At 42.6% G+C, this 15219-nt stretch overlaps 1 protein-coding gene across 1 annotated transcript in view; it reads right to left on the bottom strand.

Moving 5' to 3' along the window:
* LOC126176190 (solute carrier family 22 member 7-like) overlaps positions 1 to 15219 on the bottom strand; it is a 139523-nt gene that overhangs the window by 94253 nt on the left and 30051 nt on the right. Inside the window, exon 3 of the mRNA XM_049923334.1 lies at positions 11447 to 11686. Coding sequence (XP_049779291.1) covers positions 11447 to 11686 — 240 coding nt within the window. The remainder of the gene's footprint in view (positions 1 to 11446; positions 11687 to 15219) is intronic.

The following is a 15219-nucleotide window of genomic DNA, read 5'->3' as shown; positions in this document are numbered from 1 at the left end:
AAATGTTGTTGCAATTAGATCGCCAGCTGGAAGCTGAAAGTCTCCAGCAAGTGGAAGAGGTTGTGCTACGTTCATTTAAGTACATCTCAAATTCTGTGTAGTAGTTTACATGTTCAGGAAACAGCTCTTGATGTATTCAGACCGCAACTAGTGTTTATAAAACTTTTGATCTCGCTGTTGCAGCATTAGAGCAGCCGCTGATGGACACTGAGCAGCAGCAGTAGCTGCTGCTGCTGCTGCTGGAGTCTGAAATGCATCAAGAAAGTAAGTATAGTTGTAATATATTGCCATTAGACTTTTACATCATATACAGCTGTGTGAGGTATATATAAATTCATTGTTGTCGATGTTGCTACTGCTCAAGAGGAAAATGAGATCTCTGTAGGGGCATGCGTCGAAAATGGTGACCAGGAGTCATCAATTCCATCTGGTATGATTTTTTACTTATTTAATTTTTTCTATAGTTATAATCAATATCTCGCTGTAGTTAAATTCAGTACAAATTTTTTGTTGTTGTTTCTAATAATCAATATCTTGTTGTAGGCGACTTCCATGAGATAGATTGACGGCTCCACAACATCAACAATTCTGGCGAGAGTGAGATGCTTGAGTGGGAGCATGAGGAGGTGGCTGCTGAAAGACAGTGCGAGCTCTCCCTTCTGGAGCAGGCGATGGAGATATTTGAGTGGGTGGGAGAACTACCAGAAAGATCGACTGAACTGCTCAATCCTGGGACCCAGAATGTAAAACGAGATTCTAATGTGACCATCATCGTTTAAGCAATATAAGCAGCTTCAAACGCTCCTCGTCTGCCACAGTGATGTGCGGCATTTTCCATGTAAATTTATTGATGATCTGATTCACCTCTTGAGCTCCTTCAATGTATGACTTGCCATCTGTTGCGCTCCATACCAGAATAAGCTCCTGTTTAGGATTCATAACAATGCGCTGCATGTCCTCAATGTACCCCTTAAGTATTTTTAGAGGTATGCGTGCAATAAATCGGAGGTTCTATCCACAGGCTCGTCTATGAACCATCTTGCATTTTCTAAGCCATTCAAATCTGATGGTTGTGATGAGACATATGTTTTAAGGGTTCATACTACGCCGACATTACGTGTACGATCAATCTCCACCCCATTACGTTCATTTCCTGGAACAGGTACGCCAAAGCATTACATGTAAACCTTCATCCCACCGTATGACTACCATCATTTTTCTTAAAGGATCCACCCAAATATATGAAGCTCTTGCATGGAAGAGTTAAAGCGTCTTAATGCTGGATGACAACTCTAATTTCATCGTTCTTGTTAAATGTTGCTGAAGCATAAGGTTTATGCGAGAAGTATTCCTAGCGTGTGATTCGCTCATCGTATTCCACTGGGTGGGATATATTGAGCGACCACGTCATTCTGAGATTTGAAGCCTAATGATTTAAGAAACTTGTAGTTCGCATGTTTTATAACCGTGCGGTTCCGTTGCAAAGTGCTATGCTGTGCGCTGCTTGAGCTGGTTTTATACCTTACGCCCATCTTGTCGTAGATGTAGTCGTACAATGATTTCCTCACCACGAAAGTCAAGTTGGTTATTCTGATCCATAACACGCAGCTCCAGATAGTCCAATGTCTAAACTGTCACTGAAGGTATATAGCGGTGGTAGGAGTCTCAACAATCTCATACCCTATTCCAACTGATGGGAACAATCCGTAAATTGAATGAACCAGTCCATCGTTGAGATATGAGTTCGTTGCAGTGTTTCACTCAACAAGGATTGTACTGACAGGGAGAATATCCACTGTTTGATCAGATTTGTAAAATTTATTGGGATCCGTCTTCAAAACCTGTCCCTTTGTGAAACCAAGTAGTGTGCCTATTGAACCTTTCTGCTTAAAGTCAATCGAAACATTCACCGTACGTATTTCAGATTTATGACGTTTACACGGAGCTCAATCCCTTTTCCAGGCTGTTTTAAAATTTCGTTTAAATCGTCAGTATCGTATGCACCAGATTCAATTTTTACAATTTCTACTTTAACATTAATTTCCAGATGCAGTTTATTGTTAGCCTCTGTGGTATTTTGGATGGTGTTGTATGTCTCCAGTCCAATCAGCGCGATGCTCCAATCTCCAACGCTTAAATCAATTGGTGGGAAGTAATTCGCACATAGTACAAACGATCGTTCTTTTAATGTCAGAGTGTACGACATTGCATCTAAACATCGACTGGTGAAAGGGTACTTAATACCCGGCCTTTATATCATTCGTAAAAGTCAGAAGGAACGTGATGCATAGGTGACCACACAGGTATGCATTATAGTCTTGGTGGAGTCAAAAATTGTAGAACACATGTCTTCTGCCTGTGAAGAATCGTTGTAATTCTTTTGTGGGTTGCAGGTCACGACGTTATTTGTATTTCTTTTTTTTAACATAAGCTACCCATTGAGTTCCAGGTCCGCATGCTACATCCAGATTCACAATTCCGCGTTCTCCTGATTTCCACATAGTCTTCGGTAGTGTATTCCGCATGAACACACCTCGGAATCTTGGAATGTTGAATTTCTTCGTTACAAACGTAAGCAGATCTGTATCTAAGCGCCCTGTCTGGTAGGATTTCTAGGGGTATTATCTTTTTTTTATGATAAGCTCTAGTCGTTTCTTGTATGGTTTCAAGTATAGCCCTTTTCCGATGCCTCCACTATGCGGTTATGTCTTCGTGCCTCCTGCAGTTGCTCCTGAGAGCTTTGTGCATTCTTGACTGTCCTGGCAATAGCCGCAGCATCCCCAGCCAGTGAACCCACCGCTGGAAGACCGGATAAGGCAGGAATGAGGAAGGGAATAATTCCACCCGACGTCTTTGGTATTGGTAGAACCCTGGGTGGTTTAATCGATATTTTTTAAACTCACTTCTTTCTGCTTCAGGGCGCTTTTAGCTGCATACAACGCTGTCGGGATACAGTATTCCATGTACCCTTTGGTTTCCATCTTCTTTCTTAGCGCCCTACGTGCAGCGCTCTTAACTTGGCTGAACTACTTCAAAGCCAAACCCAACTTAACTTTACCACGCATAGTTCTTTCAACTGCAAATGCTGCAGTGCGTTGACTTACACTAATATCCTTTCTCGTACGTACTGTCCTAGCTTTAACAGCTAAAATTCTATCGGCGGTGTGACTAGCTTTATTTGTTGCGTGCCAATCGATTTTGAAATTTTGTTCCAGTTCCACAGTAGCTACATCCAGGAATGTATAATTCGACTGGTTGTTTGTCGAGAATACCGCCTCCTCCTCTAATGCGTCTCCTATCACGCATGTTATGCTACTGAAGTGATTGTGGTCTGCGCTCACTATTATATAACAAATCGTCAGCGACGGTTCGTATGTTCTGTGATGCGGGAAAACCAAGCCATTTAACCAACGCTCTATTCCCTCGACGCCGTATGACCTCCTCTACGAGATACACACGTGGTTCCGAGCTCTTTTGTAACTCTTGTGCGTAAAAGCATCCTGCAATTTCAGTACCACTGCTGTCCTTTAATAGGTGGGTTCTATGATTCGTTTTCTGCACTTTGTGTATATCTCGGTTGACCAGTTTGGCATGTATGACTTCTCCAATGTTGTCTCGTGTTTTGAAATACGTACTATTCATCTACATTAAATTGCTGTTTGCTCGGATCTAACATTTTAATACGATTGTATACTCTATCTAGAAGCCTATTATCACGAACATGGATTTGTCTCATTTTTATTGTGCGATGTTTGGTTCGATTATACTGTGCAATTATTTGCGGGAGGATATCGATCCATCTGTGAGAGCCACGAAGATAGAATTTCGTCCACATCTGAGTATCGCCTTAAAAAGGGTGAACGTCGAGTAGGGATGTATTCCGTACCGCTCCATCACAGCCTTGAAATATTTATTGTAAAACTTACCGCCGTGATCTGTTTGAAGTTTACCTGAGCTTCGATTCGTACCCGTCTGCACCAATCCATCAGACACATGCGTGACTTCCTTCCCTGATTTCGCTTTCACAGGTAATACCCAGGCGTATTTAGACTAACTATCAATGACCATTAAAATATATTTGAATCTTTTATTCACACGTGAATATTCCCTCATGTCGAAAGATCCTCTTGCTACATGTCATCCAAACCTTTAATTGAAACCTATCTTCGAGGGTATGTTTGGCGTGCTGGTTTGTGCAGTTCTCTAACTACAGCCTCCATACTTATCCGATGATGCCTCTCTCTCTCTCTAAGCTCGGAAATTATTGAAACCACTTCATTCGAATGAGCTGTATTACCAGCGGCAGCTGATGACATGAGCGGTCGTAGTCGGTATATTAGCCCATTAACAGCAATATTTCCAGATCTTTAGGCGAATAATTTACAGTTTTTGTGGGTTCAATAGACCGGATGTTCTTTGAAATTGTTTCTCGCCGATCTGTAGTGTTTCTTCATTTGAAGTTATAGGCTGTGTGCCCAACATGTATGGTTTCTCCCCACTAACACCGAATGTTTTGTCTATCCCAGCGTCGCTGTGACGGTTGATGAAATCGGCAATAGCGTCATCGTCGTTGTTGCGGAATTTCGTTGAAAATGCATCGAGAAATACAGTAACTGGTTTGTAGGTTTCTCGCTGTGCCTGCTCCCGCTTCAAATGCCCTAAAATGAGCAACTGTAACTTCTCGCGAACGGCCTTCCGTGGCTCGATGACTTCATGCTTAGTCGACATCTCGGACACCGTGCAGCATGCGGTTTATATATCCGCTCTTATTCTTCTTATGCTGCTCCTCCTCCTCGGTAACAGCTGTTTTCCCTTCAGTTATGTTACCTGTTTTCTTTTCAACTGCGTTAACCCGTTCGTACAATGTCCCGTTCTCAATGACAGATGTTCCCTCTTCATTGAAGCTATTTTCTGTTTTCTCGATTGCATTAAACCGATCATTCAGTGCATTGTTCAGTCTCAGAAGGGTTCGACAAAACGTCTCTAGTTCCTTCTGTACACTTCCAAATTTCTGTTCTAGAGACTGAATTTTAGCGTCCACGTATAAACAAAAAAAAAAAAAAAAAAAAACTAATGTGTGTGAAATATTATGGGATTTAACTGCTAAGGTCATCAGTCCCTAAGCTTACACACTACTTAACCTAAATTATCCTAAGGACAAACACACACGCACCTGCTCGAGGGAGGACTCGAACCTCCGCCGGGACCAGCCGCACAGTCCATGACTGCAGCGCCCCAAGACCGCTCGGCTAATCCCGCGCGGCACACGTACAAGCGAATGTTTTGTCTATGTAAACTCATCCTATCAAACTGAGCTCCCGGCATATGTGCGAATTTATCCGTGTTGATGCATATACTGATGTACTCATCTATGTCTCTCCTGGAACTTCCGTCTGTACGCGCCATCATTCAGTTTCATTGTTTTATCAATAACTATAAACCCATACTGTGACTAACTCCAGCAATCTGCACATATCTTTACAAAATCATTGAACGACATGTCGGTTCCTACATGAGCTTGCTAAATGTGTTTTAAATTCAGATTGTCCTGTTTGAATGCTATAATTAGGTTTGAATTATCCCTCGCTAGCTGTTTTGGGATTCTGGAATATGTCTGACTCAGATAAAATACATCATCAGCCATATGGCGACCGAAACAGAAATATCGCCTAATTTGATCTTTGTTTTGCGCAGTGTTTGGCTTTAGTTTTTCCGGTGGAGGGATATCGTTGCTCTCGCTAAATGTGAATGTCACACCGGCTACACCCTGCAGAATCTCCTGTAATAGTTGGTATTTGGGCTGAAACAGTGCTTACACATACATGCTCGAAGTGGACTCCACCCGGATGTTTTAGCAGCGACATGAGTACATTTGTCTTGCCGCAGTTGGATGGACCTACAATTATTCCACGTATGTTGTCCGTGAGGAGTGCGCCATTCTTCTTCTTCCGGTCTTCCTGTGCACCGTCACAGCTCCAGTCGCTTACAACAAAGTCTTGATGCTTCACCCACCCTGCCATCATACCTACTACGTCAGGTGGCGTGCAGTGGGTTTTTATAGAAAAAATGTACACTGTGCCCCTTCCATGATACCGACCAGTTTAGGTACTGGCGTGCAATGGGATTTTACGGAGAATTTAGTTGACCCCACCTGTCTCTGTCTTCACAATATCCCATACAATTTTTATTTTGTTACCTGATGTAATTATCTTTTTCTCATAATAAAGCTGCTTCGATTTCTGGATTACTTGTTTCAATATTCTGCAGTATTCTTAGTAATACATTACAATTCTAACATCAGAGGTGTTCCTAGATAGTCGATACAGTCTCCTTTTTTCCCTACATGATATATTTATTCCTTGTGTAATACACAGCTTATTTTTTGACTTCTGTGTGATTTGAGTTACCTTTAGGGGAAAACAATTTTCGAAAGTGGAGGCTACTTTATTAATGAATGCTTTGTGTTTTCCATTTGAGTCAGACATTTTGTAAACATTTATCCAGTTCATGTCTTTGAGCAATTTCCTGAATTTCTCAATTTTTGACTTATTTATTACCCTCCTGTACTCAGATTTAATACATTTTTATTTTGACATGTTTCAAAATTTAACACAAGATGCTGCATGTCATTATCAGATAGCCGATTTACTATTGGTTTTGTGATATTACTTTTTTCCCTAGATCTGTCTACAAAGTATTGTCAGTAGCAGTCTCAGAATCCTAGTAGCAAAGTGCATAGTAGGAACTAAATTGAATGATAGTGTTACTGACTGCAATAATTGTTTTTTACTATGAGATGGGACAGCAGAGCTTCCAGATTTATGAAGAGGTTAAAATTTCCTGAAGGAGATATGTATATACCTACTATTATAAAGTACTTATTATGAAATACTGCTTCTGTTGCACAAGCTTCTAAGTGCTGCTCTGAACAAAATTTATTAATATCAATATTCTTGAAATCAAAACGGGTTCTGACAAATATGGTAACTCATCCTTTCTCCATATTTTCTCTACAGAAATAAAAAGCTAACTTAAATCCTGTAACATTTAACATATCTATACCAGTGGTCATATGATGTTCAGAGAGGCAGATTATAGCAACTGGACTCGCATTCGGGACGACGACGGTTCAATCCCGTCTCCAGCCATCCTGATTTAGGTTTTCCGTGATTTCCCTAAATCGCTTCAGGCAAATGCCGGGATGGTTCCTTCGAAAGGGCACGGCCGATTTCCTTCCCAATCCTTCCCTAACCCGAGCATGAGCTCCGTCTCTAATGACCTCGTTGTTGACGGGACGTTAAACACTAACAACCACCACCACCACCACTATATCCACTGGTTTGCTGAAATCCAATTCTTCAACGCAAATAAGCAACTCATTAAGCTTACCCCTTAGTCCTGGGATATTTGATGCAATAGTGATAACTGATTTTGTGCACTGGCTGAATTACAACTGGATGAACCTAATTTTCCTGCCAGTTTTTTAGGATCTCTAGTTTCAGTCAGAGGCTGTTGGCATGAATTGTGTACATTAAAATTTGCTTTCTGGCTGCCTGTTTTATTAATATGAATGTCATTTTCATCCTGCCTCTGAACATCTTTTGTACCTGCCCTCCCTACCCTAAAAAACTGCTGATCTGTCACTTGTAACCACTGGTACTTTACCACTTGTGATAGTGCCCTCCCTTCAGTTATTTGCTATTAGCCCATACGGTGTCACGCAAATACAAGGGGCCGTCAAAGGAAAACGAGACAGACGGAAAAAAGTAAGTAAAGTGTTTATTACGTTAAAAGTGATCCCCATAATTGTTAATACATTTAGCCTACTTTGAGATTAGACTGTCAGTTCCTTCATGGAAAAATGTTTGGCGTTGTTACGGAACCATGACTGTACTCGGGCAGTTCATAAAATATCGATCTCCCCAAGAAATATCGATACGTATCTGAGATTTTCTTAACCTATATATCTATATGTCGATATCAAAATGACAATATCGAGTGCCGATATTTTTATTTTATATTATATTTTTTGCTATTTTCGGCAAATATTTGAAATTTATTTACTTCCACTGCTTTATGAGCTTTCGTCACGTCCGGTGTCTCTCTTTAACTGTGTGAAAGAAGTGTAAATGGCTCAAAAGAGGAAGTCCGATTATACTGGGAGGTAGTGGTGTAAATGAAATAACAGGATATCCGATGTGAAGAAATAGCTCACCAGATGCCTAAATAACAGTTTTTAACGCTACTAGAATCTATTTCTTCACATCGGCAGTCTTCAAAAACAGTTGCTGAAAGTGATGAACAAAAATCTGAATGACAAAATTCGTCTTTGCCGCGGGTGGAGACCTGTGAGGGGAAATACTGATGTGATAGGCGCTACCAACAGAAACTGCAACGTTTAACTTCACCACGCAGTTTTTTTTACATTTGCGTAAAAAAGGTTTATTCCAACAAGTAGCCAATGACAAATTAAGAAAATAAAGTATGACAAATTAACTGGAATGAAATATTGTATTACAATGCAAAAAGTACACAGTTGTTAACTAGCACAATAATCGCCCAAGTAAGTATTTTAATAGCAGCTTTTCATCTGCACAGTGTCCCATTATTAACTTACAAATTTCAGATTAAGTGTTTTCTTTCAATTCATGCTCTAAGGAAGATAGGCTGCTAGCTGCTTGATGTACAGAATGTCGAATAATAAATCAATACTTAAGTATACACCTACAACTTTACGTCTACGTGATTACTCTGCTATTCACAATAAAGTGCCCGGCAGAGGGTTCAATGAACCACCTTCAAGCTGTCTCTCTACCGTTCCACTCTCGAACGGCGTGCCGGAAAAACGAGCACTTAAATTTTTCTGTGCGAGCCCTGATTTCTCTTATTTTATCGTGATCATCATTTCTCCCTATGTAGGTGGGTGCCACCAGAATGTTTTCGCAATTGGAGGAGAAAACTGATAATTGAGATTTCATGAGAAGATCCCGTCACAACATAAAACGCCTTTGTTTTAATAATTGCCACTCTAATTCATGTATTATGTCTGTGGCACTATCTCCCCTACTTCGCAATAATACAAACCGAGCTGCCCTTCTTTGTACTTTTTCGATGTCATCCGTCAGTCCCATCTGATGTGGATACCACACCGCACAGCAATACCACAGAATAGGGCGGACAAGCGTGGCGTAGGCAGTATCTTTAGTAGACATGTTGCACCTTCTAAGTCTTCTGCCAATGAATCGCAGTCTTTCGTTGGCTCTACCCACAACATTATCTATGTGATCGTTCCGATTTAGGGTATTTGTAATTGTAATCCCTAAATATTTAGTTGAGTTTCAGCCTTCAGATTTGTGTGACTTATCGCGTAATCGAAATTTAGCGGATTTCTTGTAGTACCCATGCGAATAACTTCACACTTTTCTTTATTCATGGTCAATTGTCACTTTTCGCACGATACAAATACCTTATCTAAATAATTTTGCAATTCGTTCTGGTCACCTAATGACTTTACAAGGCTGTAAATGACACCATCATCTGCAAACAATTTAAGACCTCTCCTATGTCGTTAGTATAGATCAGGAACAATAGTGGTCCTGTAACACTTCCTTGGGGAACGCCGAATATTAATTCTGTTTTACTCGATGACTTTCCATATATTAGTACGAACTGTGACCTTTCTGACAGGAAATCACGAATGCAGACGCACAACTGTGGCGATATTCCATAGGGACGCAGTTTGGTTAGAAGACCCTTGTGAGGAACGGTGTCGGAAGCCTTCTGGAAGTGTAAAAACATGGAATCAATTTGACATCCCCTGTCGATACAGCTCTAAGAGCGGCAGCGTCTTTACAATGTGCTTCCGATATTGTTATAGGTCGATACAGTGATATTTCTTCCGCCGATATATTGATACTTATTGTCGATATGTAGGGAGTCGTTATAAAATATCCTAAATAGTACCAGGACTTGCACCTTTTCGTCCAAAGCAAATCGGCGGCCACAAATGTGTTTCTCCAGAACTTCAAAAATATAGAAGTCACTCGGGGAGAGATCGGGACTGCGCCCGCATCTCGTGGTCGTGCAGTAGCGTTCTCGCTTCCCACGCCCGGGTTCCCGGGTTCGATTCCCGGCGGGGTCAGGGATTTTCTCTGCCTCGTGATGGCTGGGTGTTGTGTTCTGTCCTTAGGTTAGTTAGGTTTAAGTAGTTCTAAGTTCTAGGGGACTGATGACCATAGATGTTAAGTCTCATAGTGCTCAGAGCCATTTGAATCGGGACTGTGTAGGATGTATAAGGACTCGCAGCGAATCTTTTACAGCGTACTCGAAACAAACGTGGCAACATATGGGTGGGCATTTTGTTGACAGGTTGTTTCGACTATACTGCAGAAGTTTCTCTCACACGTTCTCCATATAGTCCCCATCTCTCCCCATACGATTTCCATAGATTTTGAGTCCTGAAGGAAGACGTTCATGGTCGTCGATTTGGTTCTGACGAAGAGGTGCGCCCCTGTCCTTAGGTTAGTTAGGTTTAAGTAGTTCTAAGTTCTAGGGGACTGATGACCATAGATGTTAAGTCCCATAGTGCTCAGAGCCATTTGAATCGGGACTGTGTAGGATGTATAAGGACTCGCAGCGAATCTTTTACAGCGTACTCGAAACAAACGTGGCAACATATGGGTGGGCATTTTGTTGACAGGTTGTTTCGACTATACTGCAGAAGTTTCTCTCACACGTTCTCCATATAGTCCCCATCTCTCCCCATACGATTTCCATAGATTTTGAGTCCTGAAGGAAGACGTTCATGGTCGTCGATTTGGTTCTGACGAAGAGGTGCGCCCCTGGGTACAATCATGGTTCAGCAGGAAATTGGTAACAGTTTTCCATGAAGTCTTGTGTCACAATGGAGTAAATGTATTACTAGTTGCGGCGATTACTTTTTACATAATAAATAACTGACTTTTTCCATCTGTTTTTCCTTTGCCTGTCTCTTATAACTTTATGAATTTCTGTATAGAACCCAGTGTCGAGATCACACTTCCACACACAACTAAGATTACAGTCACGGTCCTGGTTAACTATACTGTTTCACGCACTGTCCATAAAATGGTTAGGTGCATGGTCTTCACTACAATCCTCCAACAATCATATTTCACTCTTTCACGAATTCGTAAACAAACCACGATGAGTGAAGTTCTGAACAAGGACTTCAGCTCATCTTTGACAGAGGCTTCGATGAATGCTTAAGATCATACTGAATTCTCTCATTTACGTGCAGTTCTTTTTCATATTGTTCATGTCGTTCTCAGTCAAACTTATATTTGTGTTGCAATCTGCAGGAATGTTAGCGTGCAATGTAAGTCGACCAGGTAACTGAAAACATTGCTTTTATTCATTATAAGTGGTTTAGTATACAAAAAATTCAACGACGGAATGGTTTTCTTACATGTCTCCCACGTAGCCGAAGAGCAGTCCCATTACAGCAGCGGCATATTGCGAATAAAACATAATGTCATTGACAATGTACGTGTTACTGCACACCCAGTTCATCTGCGATGGCACAGTCATGGAGAACCACGTGTTGTCGTAGGTCCAACCGTGTTGGCAGTTTATTTCTGAAATGTTGGCAGCCTTGTACGTATGGCTATCGTTGTACATCGTGCACTTGCTGAACGTACCCTGTCCCCTGCGTACAAAGAAAATATGTGATGGTTAGTGTACATATTCATATTACTATCTATGCAAATAAGTACATTCTTAAAATGGAAGTACAAACCGCTAACACAGCAAAAAGAAAGTACAGATTCTCAGTGTAATAAGTGACGATATATTTCAAATAACTAGAAGGTATATATTTCAGTACATTATTTTCCCGTATTTAATCTTGGATGATGTATCTAATAAAGCGTACTAACAGCATGAGGCAAACTTTTTATTTAAGAGATAATGAATGCAATTAGAAAGTAAATCACTAAAAATCAGGAGAAAAAATATCTCCGAAAGAAAATAACCGGAGCCGACAAATAACTAGAGCCTCCAACATTTGTCGGTGGTGCAAAGAAATGGCTCTGAGCACTATGGGTCTTAATATCTGAGGTCATCAGTCCCCTAGAACTTAGAACTACTTAAAGCTAACTAACCTAAGGAAATCACACACATCCATGCCCGAGGCAGGATTCGAACCTGCGACCGTAGCGGTCGCACGTTTCCAGACTGTAGGGCGTAGAACCGCTCGGCAACACCGGTCGGCGGTGGTGCAAAGAGATGGAATAGAAGGGACAAAAGTTCATAATTTCAACGGTACGTTAGCACATCAGAAGTTATTGTTGTGGACTGGATAGTAAACACACCACATCTAGTATTATTTATTGTCTGTATTGGGGTAACTTTTTCGTTGCTTTGGAGTCGTTTTTGCTTTATTTTTCTTTATATTAATGTAATATTTGTATTACGGAAAACATTGCAGTGGAGTTCTACAAACATTCGTTCTAATACTAATACGACAGAGTACTGTACTGTCAAACTTACAGATAGTCGGAAGAAATAGTCCTTATTTCCGTCACTTATGTTGAGCAGTGACCATACGAGTAATATAAATTGTGAAACTTCTGGTCGACGACATGTCTGAAATATCATTACACGACGTGCAATACGTGCAATACCCACAGTTTTAAACAATCACATGAAAAAGTTTTATTTCTGAACACAGATCATACACAGGTTACGTTCACAAATATTACAGTGCTTTCCTGCGAAACTACCAAAAAACATTTGTTGCAGCCAATATCAGAAATACTGATGCTGCATCGCAGGGTGAAATTTTTATTGTGAAAGACTTACGAAAAAAAAGAACACTAGAGACGATATAATTACACTCCTGGAAATTGAAATAAGAACACCGTGAATTCATTGTCCCAGGAAGGGGAAACTTTATTGACACATTCCTGGGGTCAGATACATCACATGATCACACTGACAGAACCACAGGCACATAGACACAGGCAACAGAGCATGCACAATGTCGGCACTAGTACAGTGTATATCCACCTTTCGCAGCAATGCAGGCTGCTATTCTCCCATGGAGACGATCGTAGAGATGCTGGATGTAGTCCTGTGGAACGGCTTGCCATGCCATTTCCACCTAGCGCCTCAGTTGGACCAGCGTTCGTGCTGGACGTGCAGACCGCGTGAGACGACGCTTCATCCAGTCCCAAACATGCTCAATGGGGGACAGATCCGGAGATCTTGCTGGCCAGGGTAGTTGACTTACACCTTCTAGAGCACGTTGGGTGGCACGGGATACATGCGGACGTGCATTGTCCTGTTGGAACAGCAAGTTCCCTTGCCGGTCTAGGAATGGTAGAACGATGGGTTCGATGACGGTTTGGATGTACCGTGCACTATTCAGTGTCCCCTCGACGATCACCAGTGGTGTACGGCCAGTGTAGGAGATCGCTCCCCACACCATGATGCCGGGTGTTGGCCCTGTGTGCCTCGGTCGTATGCAGTCCTGATTGTGGCGCTCACCTGCACGGCGCCAAACACGCATACGACCATCATTGGCACCAAGGCAGAAGCGACTCTCATCGCTGAAGACGACACGTCTCCATTCGTCCCTCCATTCACGCCTGTCGCGACACCACTGGAGGCGGGCTGCACGATGTTGGGGTGTGAGCGGAAGACGGCCTAACGGTGTGCGGGACCGTAGCCCAGCTTCATGGAGACGGTTGCGAATGGTCCTCGCCGATACCCCAGGAGCAACAGTGTCCCTAATTTGCTGGGAAGTGGCGGTGCGGTCCCCTACGGCACTGCGTAGGATCCTACGGTCTTGGCGTGCATCCGTGCGTCGCTGCGGTCCGGTCCCAGGTCGACGGGCACATGCACCTTCCGCCGACCACTGGCGACAACATCGATGTACTGTGGAGACCTCACGCCCCACGTGTTGAGCAATTCGGCGGTACGTCCACCCGGCCTCCCGCATGCCCACTATACGCCCTCGCTCAAAGTCCGTCAACTGCACATACGGTTCACGTCCACGCTGTCGCGGCATGCTACCAGTGTTAAAGACTACGATGGAGCTCCGTATGCCACGGCAAACTGGCTGACACTGACGGCGGCGGTGCACAAATGCTGCGCAGCTAGCGCCATTCGACGGCCAACACCGCGGTTCCTGGTGTGTCCGCTGTGCCGTGCGTGTGATCATTGCTTGTACAGCCCTCTCGCAGTGTCCGGAGCAAGTATGGTGGGTCTGACACACCGGTGTCAATGTGTTCTTTTTCCCATTTCCAGGAGTGTATATGTTAATATACAATCAACTTCTGCAGACAAGATCCAGCCCCTTCGTGTCGAAGGAACTGCATGCGGAAGCTTAGGATAACTGAATAAGGAGAACAGAATTAAGCTGGTAGGCGATATGCATGTTTATCTACTCTTATTACATTCATTTCTTGAGGTCACACCCTTTAGCTTGAAACTGACGCAGAAATCTCTTTTTATGATTTAAGCGTGGTTTTGAATTAGTAACTAGCATGAATAGCGGACATTATTTATTTTTATTTTCGAAGTTAGATAATATGAAATTCCAGTTCGTGAAGCATTCTGGAAAACATCAGCACACCCTTGTTTCGGGCAGACGTATAACTTTCTTTTTCCTTTTCTTTTGCTGTAATCAGCATATAAGGCGTCTACTAGATGCTGAAGTAGTTTTTGTAGCGAATGCCGAGGAGGCCCTGCCTGTAGCTATCGAGCGTGCAGGATGCAGCTGTCTCAATGTTGCGGCTAACATCGGCACCAATGATGCCTGTCATTTGGGTTCTGAGGCCATCCTCTGTTCGTCCAGGTGACTGGTGGAAGTGGTGAAGACTCTTGACCTTACTGCAGGGCGCACACAGAGCCCACGATATGCTGTAACGTTCCCCGAGTTGATCGAGAGATCCAGGTCCTTTAGTTTGGAGCCAAATGAAGGGTCTGCATTAGGCTCCGTTGATTCCGTGACTGTCTTGGCTGCAGGTTTCTGGTCCTGTGTTATGGGGTGGAGAATTTTAGGACACCCGGTGATTAGTCAGCGGTGCAATACAGAAAGGAAGAAGCTACTCGGGTAGTGGAGTACTTGTGGAGTACATTTGGGGCTCTCTACGCTAAGCGGTAGTTTTAGGTTCTCTCATGAAAGCTCCGCAATCATTATGCAGAGAGAGAAATCAGACCTAATACAAAGTAAAG

This window comes from Schistocerca cancellata, chromosome 3 (genome assembly GCF_023864275.1).
Source record: "Schistocerca cancellata isolate TAMUIC-IGC-003103 chromosome 3, iqSchCanc2.1, whole genome shotgun sequence".
Classification (NCBI taxonomy): Eukaryota; Metazoa; Arthropoda; class Insecta; order Orthoptera; family Acrididae; genus Schistocerca; species Schistocerca cancellata.
The sequence above is the reverse complement of the archived record's forward strand: the minus strand, read 5'-3'. Positions and strand labels throughout refer to the sequence as shown.